Raw genomic sequence first — 19,941 nt, 5'->3', positions numbered from 1 at the left:
CAAAACTACGTTCTCGTATATTCTTTTACTGCACGCTCTGAAATGCTCCGGAAATGAACGCGTCTTTCACGAGCTCTGGGCCCCGACGCTCAACTGCTACAACGAAAGCTGTTATTATAGACACAAGTCAATGAAACACCTTTTTTTAGTCACCGTGCATTTGCTGGCTGTCGAATAGTAAATACCATTTGTCTCTCGCTCTGTTCAACAGCGTGTTATCTGAGAATGGCCTCGCGAATGCCTGTAGCTACCGCACTGCTGTGCCTGCTGATCTGTGGGAGCACCTTGGAGATAGACAAGAGTGACGGAGGTTACCGAGACTTGCTGATTTCGATCAATAAGGATGTGCCGTACAACGAGACCATCGTTGTGAACATCAAGGTATGTAACACATTCCCAAAATTTATACATATATTTTGGCAAAAGCAAGAACTTAAATCAGGTTGTGCTGTCTTAGAGGCAGAAGAAAACTCACAAAATCCCCGGCCTCAGCCGAAAGCCCTCTTTATTTTCTTCTTATTCAATATACTGAAGCTTGCAGCACCTCTTCCAGAAGCTTCCAGCAAATAGCGTGGTTTCGCAACACCTCTGGGATCGCAGGCATGATGAACGTTGAGCACCTCAACACGTTTAGCACTGCCTTCGAGATCAACACACCCTTGACCACATTCCTTGAGCAAGCAGTGACTTGGTGTGATGACGTCAAAGACAACATAATGTCTTCACACCCTTTCCGACTTGGAATGTCACAATGACATCATATGGTGACCTTCTATGGAGCCATTATCCCCCTTTTTTATCATTCGTCTTGACGCCACCAACGCGGACGACGACATGGGACACCGATCAGCTTTAGCATACGTTTAGGGTACGCGTTATCCACACCCACGCTACTTTGGTTCGTTCAATTTCTCACTACGCGCTGTATACGTTTGTGTCATCCCTTCGGCAACTAAAATGGCTTAAGCGATGAAAGTTTATCTAACTGAACTGAAAACTTTTTTGCTTATGCCCATGCAATATGCGAAGCTATCAATCTGGCATTCTGAACTTTATTTACATTTTCGAGAATGTAAGTGCATGTCAATGTTGGATGAATGCATTCTTTTGTGCCTGCATACAAATGTAAAACGCGTCTGATGACTGAGGCGAACGACATATCGATAATAATGGAGAGTATGCGTGAGTGTCACGGATTCAGGCAGCTGCAGTTAACATGAACTAAGACATGCTTACCGGCGCACCATATTTACCAAGGCAAACGCGCGGAATTTGAAACACGAACAGCTTATGCAGACAACTTTGAAAACAAATACCGTGGTCTTTATAATTAAGAATCAATACATTCAAAAATCTGGATTTTTTTCATTCAGTCAATCATAAATGAGTTACACAGTACACACTGACAAGTTAGGGACACAAGAGGAAAAAAGGCAAACTAAAGTCTGACAAGGCTCCGTCACCCGTCCCAATCAATAAGAAACACAAGGAGCAGTAATGTACATACGGTAAACAATCTTAATAAAAGAAGTAACGACAGCTTCACACTTTTGATACTATAGTTTAAAAAGATTGCTAGAAAAATACTGATGCTTCGAGGCCTGTCCGTAAGACTTATTTATAGTAATGGTGTAGTGTAATATTTTTAGACACAAAAACAAGGCATGTGTAGCAATACCCAGACTTCCTAAATAACAACTATGCAAGTACAACTCACTAAATTGCAAGGCGATAGATATTTATACACGCCACTTTTTCACAAGAAACCTGTGTGATTTCTCGGGGAAAGGAAACCTATTTTTGAATCATTACTAGGTATATGTGTATTTTGTTTGAAACGCAGTTACTGAACGGCCTTCTTTTGCTATAGTGGTAATAGCGGTATGTGCAATCAAGAGTTCAGGGATCATATGATGTAGCCGTTGTAAAAAAAATCACTTAATTTAAGGTCTGAGAGTCCCATGCCGCCGATTTTCCACGGGGTGGGTGCCCTCTAAAGAGACTAAAACTCTGTTCTGCCGAACATTACGCCGGAAGTGCGATTGTACCTATTTAACCAGACTGCATCAGGTTGCAGCAACTCACTGCCTACCACAGCAGCGGCGGATGCTCAACTATTTCACCAAGGCTGTGGCGGGTTTAGTTACGCCCAGGGGCCTTTGCAGACCCTTATGGGCTACCTCTAGAGATGAGTGCCCAGAAACAACCGAGCGTTAGGTAGGCGTACTCCTCTACCCACTGGGAAAAATCGATGGGTTCCATGATCGGCACTGAGAATCGTACCCGGCACCTCCCACGTTGGGAGCGGACGCTCTATGTAGCCGCCGCTGCGGAGGTCACTACTTAATACTCACGCATTGTTGTCGCGCTCAAATATGCACAATATGCGCAATATTTGCTTTTTTATTGGCAATATTAACTAGTATGAACACAGCAGGGATATCAAAATAGGCGGGTGTTCAGCAAGGCGTTTAACTTTCGCTCGAGTGTTTCAATCGATTGACAGATCCGAATTTCTGCTTTGAAATATCTCAAGAAAGACTATCGTCTTCAAAATAAACGCAAGAGTACTAAATGCCTGCATGTCCAAACTAAACTGTCTATGTCCCTTCTAACTGCCGATCTTAATCCCTGGTCCGACTACTCTAGCCTTGTAGCCTCCGAGTTGTAGGGTCGATCTTACTTGGTTGTCATGCGGAGCCAAAGTTGATGGTCTGTCACGTTTCGCCCATGCTAGAAATTTCAACATTCATGAGCTTCGCCATTCCTGCCGCTGCCGACATCGGCCTTCATCGTCATTGCATGACGGCGTAGCTGACGTGGCAGAGGCCTCCGAAGATATATGCCGAATATACGCTAATTGTTTGCCGTAGAAGCCTAAGGACATGAATCTAAAGCAAATAAAAACACCAGTTTGTAGCTAATGAGCTAAAAAGCACACGATGGTCACTTGATAAATTCCAGGTGGACGATGACTGCTTTCAGCTATGCAGCCATGTTTCGCGGGCGCGGCCTGTGCATCAGCTTTTCCGCAGTGCATGGTCGCTAGCGACTCTGATAAGAAGATGCGCAACTCTCTTAGCTAAAGGTAGCATATAGTGTAACTGCTTGGACTAGCCGGGACTAAAGTAGCAACACGCTTCTCAATACCCACTCCGAAGTGTCCAACCCTCCTTTCCCAAGTGCCCAAACCTTACTGAAGTTGCAGTGTAATGACTTGTTTGACAGCTTTACTCATCTATTAAATAAAGCACCCGTGGTTTATTCAATGAGCGTGTAAGGACAATTAAGAGAGCAGACGCTGTGAAGACGGCGAGCTTACGACACGGCGCGGATGAATACATGTGAACGGGCTAGTTGCATTTTCTATTGGCTGGGGGCCCTGTAGCCTCCACAGTGCTTAAGGTAACTTCTGGAACAGAGTATAGTGAAGACCAGAGTGTGAGACAGCCACGTGGATCGGGCGGGTGCGGAGTTGTGCGCGACGATCCAGGCTGAAGTCTCTGAAATCCAGGTGGCCGTGAGTGTAAATTGCTCTCTGCAACAGCGGTGCACGCTCACCACATTGTCAGGCAGCCTGTTGATTTCATCGTTGCTGCGGGAACTAGGTCAATGTTAAATCTTAAGAAATGGCAACCTATCTGCCTTCATTGGCTCCAGAGCAACTCCAACATGTGGCTCCTGACCAACTATTTGACAGTGTACATTGTTTTCCTTTTCGTAACGCCGTGGTACAGGGTGCGTTCATTTACAATACGGTCCACTTGTAGAGGGAACGTGCAAGTACGTGGCTGGCGGTCTGCGGAGCGCTAACTGCTGGCGAGATTTCGAAATGCGGCGCATGCGCGTTGCTCCATGAAGGTGAAGCCTTCCTCGCGTCGCCTGCTACTTCACTGCCCATCTACTCGGCATGTGATAGCAAGCGATGTCCCTTCGCGCTTCTCGCTTTCGCACTGTAAATCAACTGAAACCAACTCGGCATCTCAATTCTTAAATGAGCCAATATTTCTTGGCGGTGAATACGAGCCTGGAGTGTCTGCTTCATCAGTCTTGAGTAACATTATCTGTTATCTAAAGCGGCTAGATGGAGCGAGCAGTATATATACGTGAATAATATGACAGCCTGGACGGTGAGAGCTTGCGAAAAACTGCAGCAATAAAATTAAAACCATAGATTTTTTATTCTTGCTTAAAGTCCGACGAGCAGCAGGCAATGTGAAAGCTAGATCAATTGCATTGCAAAATACGGAAACCCTTTCCTACGCTTCCGTGCGCGCAGGCGGAGAAATAGCAGACGAAACTGGGTGCGCACCGCCATTACAATTCACTGCGCACGCACCGTATTTAAAAATCTCGCCGCCAGTATGCGCCACGTGGACCACCGGCCACGAGCTTGCGTGTTCTCTCTGACAGTGGACCACGCTTTACATTTCCTCTTTGCACGTGCGCCGCACTACGCTGCTTCCGAGAAGTGCAGAACGAGCACGTACCATGTGTGGTATTTACTTAGCGCAAAGAAAAACGAAGCAGCGACTGCCGTTCAGCTTTGCGGATTCAACACAACAAAACTATCGAGAATTTTTAGGTCAAGATAATATATTGAACTTGCTTCTTCTTCACGAAATTCAGTACATCAGACAGCACCCACTTGCCGCTTCTGAAATGCACACGTGAAGCATTCGAGTTCACTTATTACCTTTTCATGTCCCCATCGGTAGCGTTTACGGCACCCATTGTGGACGGTGGTAAGAAATCGGTAAGAAAACAGCATTATACAATAGTTAACACATGTAGGAATTAGAGTAATATAAATGAATACGCTCAAGGTAAATAATCTTTGTAAGGGCCGGTTCACGCTAGCGACAAGAATACCTCACCGTATGGCGTTTCATGTTCTCAGGCAGCCGAGCGCGGCTGTTTGCTTCGCGCACGTCTGCCGTTCTTCGACGTTCGAAAAATGGGTCCGAGACCCATTTTTGTGCATTTGCCGGATAGTGGTTTAGCCAATCAGTGATGGAGGAGCGACATGGCTGAGGCGCGTCGTCTGCTTTCGCCTCTCCGCATTGTCTGCGTCTACCGCGCGACACTTCGAGCTGCTTGCCTCTTGCTCCGCGGTTTTCGCAATATGTCGTACGTATCGTTTCCAGACTACGTTCCAGCAGCTAATAGAGCATTTTCGCCTGTCCGGTACTCAAAAATCGCATAGCAATTCAAAATGACGTCCCTAAAGCAGGCGTTTGGACAAGTGACGCCAGCTATTCAGCGTTAGCAACAACAAACAAACGTGTATTGTATGCCCTTTGAAATTCGGGAAGGCTTGCTCAGGCCTAGAACATCAATTATTTGTATATGGTTCTCAAAAACGGTGCCGAATCGATTCGAGTACTGTACTGTCGAAGCTCAAAGATATGAGTCTAAAGCAAATGGAAGCATCAGTTCAGAGCTTATCATCAGTTCAGAGTTCAGTTCGGAGCTTATGATCTACAGGGAGCACGGATCCGCTTGATAGACTCAAAGTGGTCGACAACTGCGTTCGGAAGGGCAGCCATGTTTGTCGGGGGAGCTTGCCGTGCAATTTGAGCGGCTTTTCTGCGAGCGGCACCGGTCTTCCGGCAGGCTTGCCGCTAGCGTGAACCGGCCCTAACGCGCCGGTTTTTTACGGCGTAGCTTGGAACGACGGCATGCCGGAGGATGAGGTGAAGGATTTACCGATGGAGCCTTATCAATCTCAGATGATTTTGACCCTTGGGGCTCACCTACATGCTCATCCTCGGAGAGCTGTAGCGATTCTGGAGCGTCCGTACATGATACATCAGTACCTGAGACATCTTTCCCCCTTCAAAACAATCTGCACTGGGGCTGGGCACATTAGCCGTTTCTTGTGAAGATGCCTGTAAGGTGGTTTCTGGAAGTGTCACTAACCGGGTCGTTGCAGGAGAAGGGAGGTGGGGAGTTATTCTGTTGCATGAATGAAGAATTAGGCAGACGAAGTGAATTCTGCTGTGAAGTTTACTTTTGCTCTGCATGAAGCAGTACTTTGACCATGTGGCCCACCTGTAGCTTAGGTGGCCTTGCTTCACGCTTTGAATCAATGCGTTGCTTAGTTGCCTGTTGCTTATTGAATACTCGTGTTCTCACATTATCCAACGTTGGAAAAGGAGCAGAAGACTTTAGGTGTAACCCTACCTTGTCGATTCCAGAATGAGGTTGGTGAAGATGCAAAAATTGTGCAAGTGAAAACCCTGTAGTAGCTTGAGGCATTAAGTGATATGTCCCTAAGTACTCTGTAACAGAAAGTATCAGTGGGCGGCATTCAAGTTGACTGAGCTGAATTTGCTCTTTCAGAACTCCTTTGAAACGTTCAAATTGGCTGTTGCCTTGTGCATAGTAGTTCGATTAGCAAAGGTGCTGAATGCCTCTTTCTGAGAGGAAAGTTTCAAATAGTTGAGACTTTAACTGAGGACCGTTGTCCGTAACAATTGCCTCAGGGTAGCCTTCCCTACTAAGAAGTTCTGTCAAGAATGTCATGACCACTTGATAAGTGACTGCATGAGTAAAACAGACTTCCGGCAACTTAGAATGGTAGTCAACTAATGTAATTTCAAATCTGCAGTCACATGGAGCACGTTCATGTGGACCGACAATGTCCATGCCTAGCTTTTCTCGAGGTTTGCTTGGCCACCGAACAGGCTGGAGGGGTGCAAAAATAGTTTTAGCAGATTTATCAGCTGTTTGACATACGATTCAGTTGCGAACTGCTCGTTCAATTTGACTATCCAAGCTAGGCCACCAGTATATCTCTCTAAGCCGTTGTTTCGTCCTGAAAATGGCTGGGTGGCTTTCATGAGCCAATTTCACGAGTCTACCGCACATTAATGCAAAAATTGTGACTCTATTTGTGCGGAAAACGAAGTTTTCTACACAGGACAGCTCTAATCGGACTGCAAACTGGGACAGTAATCCTGGTGGCAGAGATTTGTTACCTGGCCAGCAATTGGCAATGAGTGCAAGCACATGTTGTAATGCAGCATCTTCAGCAGTTCCTGCCTGTAGGTCAGTTTTACTTATGCAAGAAGTAACGAGAGAGACTAGTTCTCCTTCTAGTTCTGGGCAGACTGGAAGCTGTACAGGTAAACGAGAAAGTGCATCCGTCACAACGTTATGTGCACCCTTGCAGTACTATGCAGTGAAGTTGCAGTATAAAAGCCTGGCACACCAGCGTGAAATGCGTAATGGGCGTCAGCCCTCTGATACAGCAGAAAGTAACGTAACAAGAGCTTGATGATCAGTGCGTTATGTAAAATGTATATCCCATAAGTACAAATGTCAAACATGACACCCAATCCTATGATGGCGCATCAGTAGTAATGACTATTGGAAGCTTCTCGTCAATAAGTTGAATGACAGGATTTGCAGCCAGTACTTCTTTGATACAGTTGAAAGCCGAATTAGCTTCCAGACCAATTGAATGTTTAGCCTTTACGCAACATAGAACGCAGTGGTTCAACAACATCAGCATAATGTGAAATGAATTTTGTGTAATAGCCAGCGAGACCAAGAAATGAATGCAAGATTTTACAATCTGCAGATGCATTAACAAAGCATGCACTTCGAATTCAAGAGGAGACTATCCTCTGGCACTAACATTGTGTCCTCAAATTGGAATTTGCTTGACGGACGGCAGACATATTGGTCGTTCAGTTTCATTACTGTGTTGCTTATGCGTCTTAGTAAAACTTTTAAATTAGCATCATGCTCAGCACGCGTTCCACCCTAGACCAAAATGTCACCTGCGTAGCACAGAAATCCAGAGCAATCTTTCAAGATGTCTGAAACTTTATGAAAAAGAGCGCGGGCAGATGCAAGCCCAAAGAACTCTACGGAATCTGAGTAAAACATGTGTTACAAAGAAAGTTAGGTCTCTACTTGATTCTGACAAGTTAACCTGATGGTACGCTGATGCAAGATCTAGCTTCGAAAAGTAAACAGCCCCTGTAAGTTGCTGGAGAAGTTCTTCGATGTGGGGTAGGAGAAACCCATCAACCACGATAGTTTTGTTTGGTTCACGCAATTCCACACAAAGTCCTAAGAAACCGTTCTTTTTTCTTCACCACGACCGGTGGAGAGACCCATTGTGATGCTGAAACTCGTTCGGTGACACCTGCTTTTTCAAGACGAGAAAGATCATTTGAGATCGTTGCCGAAGCAGGAATAAAAATCTGCGAAGTTTGGCAGCAACTGGCTGCACACCTGGACGGCGTTTCACTTCGTGCATGCAGCCTTTAACCAGTCCGGGTTTCTGGGTGAAGAGGTGGTGAAATTTAGAAGGAGCATTGGCAAAAAGTTTTGGCGTTTTTTTAACTTAAAACTTGTGAGCAGGACAATGTTGCACCGCGAATGGTTATGTGCAGGCTTCGAATGGCATCCGACCCAGGAAGTGAAAAACCCCCTTTCGTCACGTAAAGTGTGACAGCAGCAGTGAGTGCTTTCATTGTACCGAACGTTGGTAGAGAAGTATTCGAGGTTGGGAATGCCTTTCTTCAAATAGTCCTGAAGAACAACGTACGAGTAAAGTATAGTCTGGTCCCCCGAAAAGTACTTCTTGAAATATTATAAGTTAAGCAATGATACGGTCGCACCGGTGTCAACGAGGAAAGGAATGTTGACTTGACCAACTTGAACTGTAATCTTCAGCGGCGAAGGACGGCTGGAGCGTTCAACAATGTTTAGGATTGTAACAGAGTTTGTTATCGTAGCATCTTGTTATTCAATTACGTTCTATTGAGACGTGCTTACATTTGATGAGCGGCATACAGCTTGGTAGTGATCTCGTTTTCTGCAGGCAGAACAAGTGCGGTTGCGGGCTAGACAATTTAAAAAAATTGCGTAGTGTTAATGAGATCCGCATCTGTTGCAGACACCGGATTCAGATCGGTGTGGTCCTTCCTGGTGGCGTCCAAATTTCGATGTAGTAGGACGGCAGTCGTGATGCCCGTGGCCATGTTGGCTTCCTGCCGAGCTCTGTCTGGGAGGCCATCGGCCATGCTTTTGTTCTTCGCGGCCATCTTGAGGACCCGGATGTAATCCGATCTTCTCAACTAGCGTGGTTCGCGAATTCCTGCATTTCCAGTTCGGTGCGCTCCTGTTCCTTCGCAATTTGAATTGCTTGCTGTAAGGTTAGGGTAGAACCTAGTTGCAACAGTCGTATTCGCACATTTTGGGCAGTTATTCCTCTGAACAGCTGATCACGGGCCATAGAATTGCAGAGGCTCCGAAGTGGCATTTGCTCGCCATTGATTGATTGATATGTGGGGTTTAAGGTCCCAAAACCACCATATGATTATGAGAGACGCCGTAGTGGAGGGCTCCGGAAATTTCGACCACCTGGGGTTCTTTAACGTGCACCCAAAACTACAATAGAGAAACAATTATTGCTACTACAACTAGCAGTAACTGTCCGACTTCACAATAACCATAGTAGAAATTGCCAGCGACAAAATATAAAGCACCAGCGAGCCGGCGAAGGGAGGCCGGCTCAACGATGGCATGGGCTGGCTTCGTGGACATTCGCCAAACGACAGTTACGACAAATGCCGCATGGTGACGCCACCATCTGTGAAAGTTGAGAATAATGTGCTGTAGAGAGGAAGAAGAATATGTGCCGCAGTGGGTCACGCCTTTAGGAATAGGAGCCGAGCGCGAGCTGTTGCCCCGAGCGTTGTGTATCCTGCGTCGGTTCCTGCTGCCCGGTTCCCGCATCAATAGACCTGCTGTGCAAGCACTACTTGTGCCAATAAACCCCGTTCCAGAGTGGTGGAAGTGCTGGGTAACTCAACCTGGAACTCCGCAACCAGAAACTACCTGCCATCCCAGACATGGCTGAAGAAACCATCCAGCAAGGTACGACCTAGCCTCCGATGGTCATCGTTCCCACTGCGCTACGCGTACGCGATCCACCTTTTTTCGACGGTACTGATGAGCAAGACGTCGAAGATTGGCTGTCGACATTTGAAAAGGTAGGCGCAAGCAACAAGTGGGACGACCCTTCGAAGCTGCAATATGTACCCTTCTACCTGAAAGAGGTGGCTAGTCTCTGGTTTAACAACCACCAGTCGGAATTTGCCACTTGGGGTGCCTTTAAGCTACGCATTGCCGATGTGTTCGGTCGCCCCGAGGTACGCAAGCTCCGTGCCGAACAGCGCCTACGGGGACGCGCACAGCTTCAAGGAGAAGGCTTCACAAGCTACATCGAGGATGTGCTCGACTTGTGCAAGCGCCTTGACCCTTCAATGATTGAGGCAGACAAGATCAAACATATTTTGAAGGGGATAGACGACGACGCCTTCCAGATGCTGCTGGCCAAGGGCCCACGTACCGTGTCCGAACTCGCCACTCTTTGCCAGAGCTTCGAGGAGTTGCGCAAACAACGAGTCATGACACGGCGTCCAGCGGCTACCGATGAAACTCTCGCGGCATTGAGCCTGGGTGGAGACCACAGCGCAATAATGTCCGAAATCAAACGATATGTGCGCGAGGAGGTGGCCCGACAACTTTCGTGCCTGTCGTATCTACCGGCAACGGAACCCTCTTCTGAGCGTCTCGCGCCCGCCATCAGGCAGGTAATACAGGCGCAGGTCTCTGAGGCATTGCCGTCCGTCTCTCAGACAGCACCCGTCACCGCGCCATTGACTTATGCTACTGTTGCTGCTACTCCACCACGACCTCCGCTTGGGCCGACTCCCCAGCCTGTACGAGTATCAACGACGCCATTTCCAGCAACACAACAGCGCTATAACGGAAACCCTTGGCGCACAGTTGACAATCGCCCGATCTGTTACGCATGCGGATATCCAGGTCACGTGGCGCGCTTCTGTCGCCGGCGCTTCGCAACGGATCCGGCTGCACCTCCGAGGTACCCTGACTACTCTTTACCGGCCCCGTACAATGCGCAACGAGAACTGCCACGTCAATGCGACCGACAATCAGTGGAACGCGACCCGTCACCAACCGAACTAGACCACCGCCCTGCTGCCGACTACCGATCATTCGGTCCCCGTCGCTCATCCTCACCACGCCGCTACCGTTCTCCGTCCCCTCTGCGTCGCCGACCGAACCCTGTAGAGACGGAAAACTGACTGCCGCAGCTCCGGAGGCACGAGCTGCGAAATCGGCGCATTGTACAAGTCCTTGCCCGTCCCCCACAAACGTTCTGGAAGTGTTTGTTGAAGGTATACGAACTCTTGCGCTTGTTGATACGGGTGCCGCCGTATCTGTGATGAGTCAGAAACTCTGCCGTTCGATACGAAAAGTAACGACGCCGCCTTCCGACGTTTTGCTGAATACCGCTAGTGCGCAACCACTTCGACCAGTCGGAGCATGTACGGCGAGAGTAAACATTCAAGACGTCCTGTACCACATCGAGTTTCTCGTGTTGACCACTTGTGCCCACGACATGATACTTGGATGGGATTTTTTGTCACGCCACCACGCCGTAATTGACTGCGCTCGCGCGCAGGTGGAATTATCTGTGTTTTCAGATGCGCCATCTACCGACAATGAGTGCACTCACCTGGGCAAGCTTCTTGTTGCTTCCGACGTTGATGTTCCTCCTCTTAGTGCCATCGTTGTCCCCGTCAATCGCACTGAATTATCCGGCTCTACCGTTGTGTTCTCGCCATCTGACGTTTTCAGTCGCCGCCACGGTACGTCTCTGCCATACGCCGTTCTGCCACCTCACCAGGATACTTCCGGAATTGTCGTTTGCAATCCTAGCTCATGCCCTCTCACCTTAAGAGCTCACGAAACACTGGGCTATGTTCATTCTGTTGATGACAACGTTATTGTGCCTATTGAGTCCCACGACCCTGGCCAGCAACTTCAACTGAACGCCGTTACTCCTCTTTTCACGCCGGATGACTACTCCTCGGATATTTTCAATCGTTCCATCGACAGCAAGCTTCCTCCGGATCAACGGGACCAGCTAATGACCCTTCTCCATGAATTCCGAGATTCATTTGACCTTCCTCAAAAGGCACTGAGTCAAACTAACACCGTCGCTCACACAATCTACACTGGAACGCACCCTCCTTTGCGGCAACGCGCCTACCGCGTATCACCCAAGGAACGAAGTGTAATTGCAGAACAGGTGGATGATATGCTTCAGCGGGGCGTCATCAAACCATCTTCTAGCCCCTGGTCTTCACCTGTGGTGCTAGTGAAGAAAAAAGACGGTTCGATTAGATTTTGTGTCGACTACCGGCGACTGAACAAAATTACCCGGAAAGATGTATACCCTCTTCCCCGCATCGACGACGCTATCGATTGCCTACAAGGTGCCGAATTCTTTTCTTCGCTGGACTTACGTTCAGGTTACTGGCAGGTACCGATGGCAGAGTGTGACCGTCCCAAAACATCATTCGTTACGCCGGATGGCCTATACGAATTCATGGTTATGCCATTCGGTCTGTGCAATGCACCTGCAACGTTTGAGCGAATGATGGAGAGCATTTTACGCGGCCTTAAATGGCAGATATGCTTATGTTACCTCGATGATGTTATTGTATTTTCTCCTGATTTCCCTACCCACGTCGACCGTCTGCGCACCATTCTTCAGTGTCTTACCAAGGCAAACCTCCAGCTTAACCTAAAGAAGTGCCGCTTTGGGGCTCGCCAACTTACGATACTTGGTCACGTTGTGACAAAGGATGGAATTTCCCCCGACCCAGACAAACTTCGAGCTGTAGCAGACTTTCCGAAGCCGACTTCACTCAAAGAACTTAGGAGCTTCATCGGCTTGTGCTCGTATTTTCGTCGTTTCGTCCACAACTTTGCAACAATAATAGCCCCACTTACACAACTACTGCACGGTCCAGCTAACCTTTCTAACTGGAACCCGGAATGTGACGAAGCTTTCCTTACACTGCGCCGCCTACTTACGTCCCCACCGATTTTACGCCATTACGACCCAAGTGCCCCCACTGAAGTGCACACAGATGCCAGTGGCGTTGGTCTGGGAGCAGTACTCGCGCAACGAAAGCCAGGTATTGCAGAGTACGTCGTCGCATACGCAAGCCGCGCACTCACGAAAGCGGAGATGAACTACTCCGTAACTGAAAAAGAATGCCTCGCAATCGTTTGGGCGTTAAGCAAGTTTCGTCCTTACTTGTACGGACAGAGTTTCGACGTTGTGACCGATCACCATGCACTTTGTTGGTTGGCGTCGCTAAAAGATCCTTCAGGTCGCCTTGGACGTTGGGCTCTTCGACTACAAGAATTCGATATTCGTGTCGTCTACCGCTCAGGACGAAAACACTCTGATGCGGACGCCCTCTCACGATCACCAGTGAGATCCACCGCAGACCTGCATTCGGACACCAACTTCTCCATCGCTCCCATTTCCGTCAAAAGCATGTCGTCTGAACAGCGGAAAGACCCATGGATAACATCTCTCCTTAACATTCTTTCCGACTCTTCAACGTCTGCGTACCCACGCGCTCTTCGCCGCCAAGCCACACATTTCGCGATACGGGACGCGCAACTATACCGCAGAAACTACCACGCGGATGGTCGTAAATGGCTCTTGGTTATACCACGCCACATGCGATCTGATGTCTGTGCGTATTTTCATGCCGACCCACAACATGCTCACGCTGGTGTGTTAAAAACATATCAGCGGATCTGCCAGCGTTACTACTGGCGTGGTATGTACACTTTTGTACGAAAATACATTCGGTCTTGTTCATTATGCCAACGACGAAAGACAGCTGCCCATTCACCCGGGTTATTACAGCCTCTACCGTGTCCGGCGCACCCTTTCGACCGCGTTGGTATCGATCTATATGGTCCCCTTCCTTACACTGCCACTGGAAATCGATGGATCATTGTCGCCGTCGACCATCTGACGAGGTATGCTGAAACAGCTCCACTACCTACGGCTGGTGCACGTGACGTAGCCAATTTCATTTTGCGACGCTTCGTACTGCGTCACGGGGCACCACGTGAACTGCTAAGTGATCGAGGGCGTGTCTTTTTATCCGAAGTTGTACAACAACTCCTTCAGGCATGCCGCACGGTGCACCGCACCTCTACAGCCTACCACCCGCAGACCAACGGTCTAACTGAGCGCTTCAACCGAACGCTAGGAGACATGCTCGCCATGTATGTCAATTCCGACCAATCAAACTGGGATGTCATTCTCCCATTTGTGACCTATGCGTACAACACCGCGACGCAGTCAACCACAGGCTTCTCGCCTTTCTTTCTTCTATATGGGCGTGAGCCATGCTCCACCCTTGACACCATTTTGCCGTATCGTCCCGACGTCTCAGAGTTCAGCCCTCTTTCTGAAATTTTGCACCACGCTGAAGAGTGTCGTCAGTTGGCCCGATCATTCACCTCGGACAAGCAAGCATTCGAAAAAGACCGCCACGACCGTGACCAGCAAGTCGAGACTTTTGCCGTGGGCTCGCTTGTCTGGCTTCGACTGCCCTTCGACTCCCCAGGTCTGTCCGCTAAGTTTGCCCCCAAGTTTCACGGTCCTTATCGCGTCGTCGAACGTCGATCTCCTGTCACATACGTGATCGAGCCGGTCACGCCATCTACAGACAGGCGACGCCTTGGTCGTGAGACTGTCCACGTGAGTCGTCTCAAGCCATATCACGACCCACTCCTAATATCATCACCTTGACTTGCCAGGATGGCTCGTCTTTGTCGCCGGGGTATTGTAGAGAGGAAGAAGAATATGTGCCGCAGTGGGTCACGCCTTTAGGAAGAGGAGCCGAGCGCGAGCTGTTGCCCCGAGCGTTGTGTATCCTGCGTCGGTTCCTGCTGCCCGGTTCCCGCATCAATAGACCTGCTGTGCAAGCACTACTTGTGCCAATAAACCCCGTTCCAGTGCTGCTATCTGAGAGGCATTGTGAGACTCTCTATAGCCTCCGAGATGGCGAGCGCGCGGCGTGTATCTTCGACACTTTGCGATTCTTGCTTTAGATCGAAAACCTGTATGTAGCATTCGCGCTGCGCGCTGTTACGATCTACTCTGTCTGTCTGCCTGTCTCTCTCTCTCTCTCTCCGTGTGTGTGTGTGTGTGTGCGTGTGTGCGTGTGCGTGCGCGCGCGCGTGTGTGTGTGTGTGTGTGTGTGTGTGTGTGTGTGTGTGTGTGTGTGTGTGTGTGTGTGCGTGCGTGCGTGTGTGTGTGTGTGTGTGTGTGTGTGTGTGTGTGTGTGTGTCTGTGTGTGTGACACAACTTATTATCAAGTATGCCCTTAGCGGTTGAAGGGCGCACTAGGAGCTGGATTTCCCTATCGCGTTCAATTCTAAAAGGCGAAGCTGAAGATTTTTGTTATTGACTTTAAGTACTCTCATCTACAGGTGTCATACTTTGCTTCATTCTATTTCTTACTAGGTGGTGTATACGTTAAGCGTTGTCTCTTCTGCAACTAAAATGAATGAAACAGAATAGAAAGTTGGGCGAGTTGGTGTATATTCATATTAAAAGAAAAGCGGCGCACAAAAAGACGGAGACAAAGAAGAGAACCACACACAGCGCTGCCCTCACAACTGAAAGTTTAATCCGAGCAACAAGAATTTAAAAAGTAATAGCCGCGCATGACAAGTGAGGTACAACGAGATTAAGTGATACGCTCATCAATAAAAGTGAACTCTTTTTTGTGCAATGTAACCGAGGTCTGGCTTACCCAAGCATCACGTGACTTGTTAATATGATAGGCTTCAGACACCTCACGGATGAATTGATCGTGGTGCTTAAAAATAATAACAGCGTTAGACAGAAGAGGTGTGCACCCACACGTGGCACAATGCGAAGCCAAATGGGAAGGCGTGCCGTGATGCAAAGAGAGATGGTGCTCCCGCAACCCTTTATTGATACAGCGGCCCGTCTGTCCCACATAATGAAGGCCACAAGATAAAAGAATGCGGTACACCACCCCCACAGCACAAGGCACATACTTATTTCTATGGTTTACGGCACATTTCTTTACATCTGGCTTGTCCTTCTTATCTAGCTGATTTGACACCAAAGCACATATCTTTCCCAATTTATTGGGTGCCCTAAAAACCACATCAACTCCGTAGCGGGAACCAACATTTTTTAACTCATGTGCCAGTTTATGCATATAAGGAATTACTGCGAACTTCATTTTTTCCCGATTGATTTTTCTAGCTGCACGTCCTTTTAAACCACCAATTAACTTGCGACGCAAACAGCCACAATTATGTTAGGGGGGAACCCTGCTTCCTCTAGTCTTGCAACTTGCTTAGCAAAACCAGAGCCCAACATATGTCTGCACAATTTTTCTAGAGCGGATTTAAGGCAGGTGAAAGCGACGCCCCTCTTTACCACCTTTGAGTGGGCTGATCCAAAAGTAAGAATTGGTTTCACTGATCGTGGCTCAAAACACCAGCAAATATGGGAACTCTGAAACCGAAGTTTAAGATCGAGAAATTATAGACAGTCAGATTCTGGAACCTCCGATGTGAAGGACAGACCCATGCCTTCTGTCCTGAACACCTTCAACACATTGGAAACATTATCCGGGAACGTGGCATCCTTTATAACAACTAAAAAATCGTCCACATATCGGAAAATACGCATCACAGTTCCGCTTAGGATTGTGTCTACAATGCGATCTATTTTGTCTAAAAAAATTTCACAAAGGACAGGTGCAACGCACGAACCTATACAGACTCCTGATCGCTGGATTAGGGTCTGCCCTCGCCAACCAATGTACGTAGACTTTAGGTAAAAATCTAGTAATTCAGTGAACGATTCTACAGATATACCACTGCTCCTTCTGAAACGAAGCTCATCATTGTCTTCATTGATGCATTCCTGAACACACACTAGGAGCTTATGATTAGGAATCGAAAAAAAACATGTCAGCAACACCTTTACTGAACGCCAGACAGGAGCTCGTGTCGCGCTCCCTAAGAAACTGAACCACCGCACCCGAATTTTCCACTCTAAAGGGATCATGAACGCACAGCTGCTTCAGATGGCTTTCTAAATACCTGGATACATTTTTCTGCCACGTGTCTGTTTCCGTAATTATGGTACGAAAAGGCATGTCAGGCTTATGGGTTTTTATCGTAAAGAACGGGCTCAATTCCAAACCCTGGCTTTTTGCCACAGAGGAGGCCAATCTCTCAAGATAAAGGTCCCGCAAAAGGTTAACCGCCTTATCTTTGACCTTGGACAACGTCACAGAGGCTGGCTTAAAGTTCTTCTCTATAGCTTTACATGCCTTTTCTGAATACATTCCACTATCCAAAATGACAAAGAAACCTTCCTTATCCGCCACAACTGGTCTTAAATCCCTTCCTACGAGCACTTTAGCCAAATGAAAAACAGGTGAAACATTCCGCGCAATTCCATCAGCTTTGGCTAAGGCATCAACACACTCAACTACACACCGTGGGCGTAAGTCTCCTTCCACACGCCTTGAAACTGACTTAGCGCTGTGTGTGGTTCCCTCCTTTGTCTCCGTCTTTTTGTGCGCCGCTTTTCTTTTAATAAAATGAATGAAGTGATGAAAGCTTACTTGCTGATGCTCATGCAATATGCGAACCTCTCAATCTGGCATTCAAACTTTTCTTTACATTTCAGTATTGCGAGTGCACGCCAATGTTAGACCAATGCACTATTCTGTACCTGCATAGGAATGAAGAAACATGTCTGATGGTTGAAGCATGATATATCGATAGTAGTAGTAGCACATGCGTAAGCCAACCGTTCATTACCTTCCACAAATATGAAATCAAATGCCTTAATAGTCGTGTTGTGCTTAACGTAGATCACCACACATGCCAGGTTGACGTGTTCGCCAGTTGTATCGGCATGCGCAGATAAGTTTCTATGCCTTCTTTCTTTTTCGTCATTGAGCGCATCTTCAATTGTTAGTAAGCGTCTGAGGTGTCCCGACTTCCTACTTGGGTCCATGCTTGCGTATCCTGTCTTCTCAGAAGGTAGTATCTTATTTTCTGCCATAAGCGTGGCATGCTGTGCAAGAGCTCACATGACCACAACAAGAAATCAGGGTATACCGTGGTGCTGTGCTTGTTGTTGGTGCTACGCCTAATGCGGATTAATTATAGCTCATCCTTTCGTAAGAGAGCTTTGAACCAGCGAATCGTTAAGAAATCCACACTGTCTAATGCTTGCTGATATCCTGTGCTTTTGCAACGCAATATTAAATAGAACAGCGTCACCCTTCACAGTACTTGATCTCACATAGATGGTCATTTTTCTGAAATAGTTTCGGGGACCTGTGTCAGAATACTTGATTGCCACGCCTTATTTGGTTACAATTTTGGCTCGACCCTCCGGAATTTTTTTTTCGTTTTCGTATCCATCATAATTTTTTTCAACGAAGAAGCTTTCACAAGGATTTCCAAGTATCGACAACTGAGGCTTTTGATGTATTAACCTGTTGCACAAACTTGTGGTTGTGACAGTCATATCGTGTTCAATGCCCGATTCTTAGTGGTGGTGATTAAGGTTAGAGCAAGGAAAAGACGCCAAATTTATGCAGCCCTTAAGGGAGCACGGCGCAGCGTCTTGTAGTGGGATGGGGAAGGGGAAGAAAGAGTAAAAAAAAATTAACGATAGGGATAGGAGCAGTCAGTCAGCAGAAGGGGGCAACAGCCGCTTGCAGCAACAGCAACCAGTAGTGGGCGACTGTTACTCATTGCGGTCTTGTGTGTTGCTGTACTATCTCTCAGTCTCTTGTATCTCTTTTTCAATCTTATTCATCTTGTGATCATATGTAGGGTAGAAAACTGGTTATCCTGGACTGAGTAAACTTTTTGCTTTTCTTCTCTACCATTTATTCTCGCTAGGTATTCCACAGTTTGCTCTTCTCACCTGTCACTAAAAACCGACCCTTAAGAAAAATTAGGGACTGAATCTACTCACATGTTTGCAGAGCCTGCTTAGGTCTTCGTCTCAGTTCCTCCACCGTGCCACCAATGGACTTGTCTACTTTAAGCACGTGACCATCAACTTCCCGAACACGTGGCCAAAGAGAAACAGTGCACGCCGCTTGTCTTCTAGTTTATTCGAGAAAGGCGACGTACGCATCGACCTCCCTGCAGAGTCACAAGAGCAGGAACGGCCCTTCACGAAGCAGTGGAAACTCTGTGGAAAGCCCGGAGAGTACATCAAAGTCACACCAAAGTTTCTAGCTGAACTGAACGATTCAACAACCAAGACGTTTGGAAATCCTGGTATGTATCACCTGCTTGATTACCTCCTGGTTTAAGGTAAATAAACCGACAGCCATGAGAATTCGAAGTTTCAGAAGTGCTACGGCGAAAATTACATAAACAAAGAGAACATAAATACAAATATAATGCAGTGCATTTATTTTCTGGTTTTGGGAGGGAAGTCGCATCACCTCTATGATGTTGCTGTCGGGCTACATGATCGCCTGCGGTGTCCCCGGCTACGTTAACCTAATCAAGTAAACAAGGGCATAAATATATTTCAGACCATATATTCTATTATTTCCGCAAATCATGTTTATATACAGTTGGGAAAAACGTAGAATCTTAATTAAAATGAAAAGAAGCCGCAGGGTCCAAAGACGGGTCCTACGCTTCGGAGAGATGTTGCCTTTAGAATGACGCGCGTTCACCTTATTCATGTAAAAAGCCACTTCATATCTTTGTATTAATATATTGTCATGTTGCTTCATCGGTAGCCTTGTTGTTAAGAATGTATCAGTGTTCCCGATACATGTAATGGGAGGGTGCATCGAATAGGCGGATCGGAGTAATAATTTTGGTCATGCAGTGTTTTATGCGTATTTTGAACAATACTGATCATGGCAAGCAGCATGTTTCATTTCCTGAGAGCGGATTCATACCTTTTTTGCAATCTGTATTGGTACTGCTTTGTTATCTTGTGCGGTGTAGGGAATCTGT

General features: G+C 47.4%; 1 protein-coding gene across 1 annotated transcript; it reads left to right on the top strand.

Moving 5' to 3' along the window:
- The first annotated feature begins 225 nt into the window (after window positions 1-225).
- On the top strand, window positions 226-19,277 carry LOC142817585 (calcium-activated chloride channel regulator 2-like). The gene is made up of 2 exons (XM_075894635.1): window positions 226-381; window positions 18,942-19,277. The coding sequence occupies exons 1-2, from the start codon at window positions 226-228 to the stop codon at window positions 19,275-19,277; spliced, it is 492 nt and encodes a 163-aa protein (XP_075750750.1).
- Window positions 19,278-19,941: the final 664 nt, after the last annotated feature.

The sequence above is a fragment of the Rhipicephalus microplus genome, chromosome 5, assembly GCF_043290135.1.
Source record: "Rhipicephalus microplus isolate Deutch F79 chromosome 5, USDA_Rmic, whole genome shotgun sequence".
Taxonomy (NCBI): domain Eukaryota; kingdom Metazoa; phylum Arthropoda; class Arachnida; order Ixodida; family Ixodidae; genus Rhipicephalus; species Rhipicephalus microplus.
Note: the sequence above shows the minus strand (reverse complement) of the source record. Positions and strands in the feature narration are given on the sequence as shown.

Excerpts from the sequence above, each read along its gene's own strand:
- LOC142817585 (XM_075894635.1), top strand. The coding sequence starts at position 226 with ATGGCCTCGCGAATGCCTGTAGCTACCGCACTGCTGTGCCTGCTGATC. Across the intron at positions 382-18,941 it reads CCATCGTTGTGAACATCAAG|AGCCTGCTTAGGTCTTCGTC; the intron begins GTATGTAACACA and ends ACATGTTTGCAG.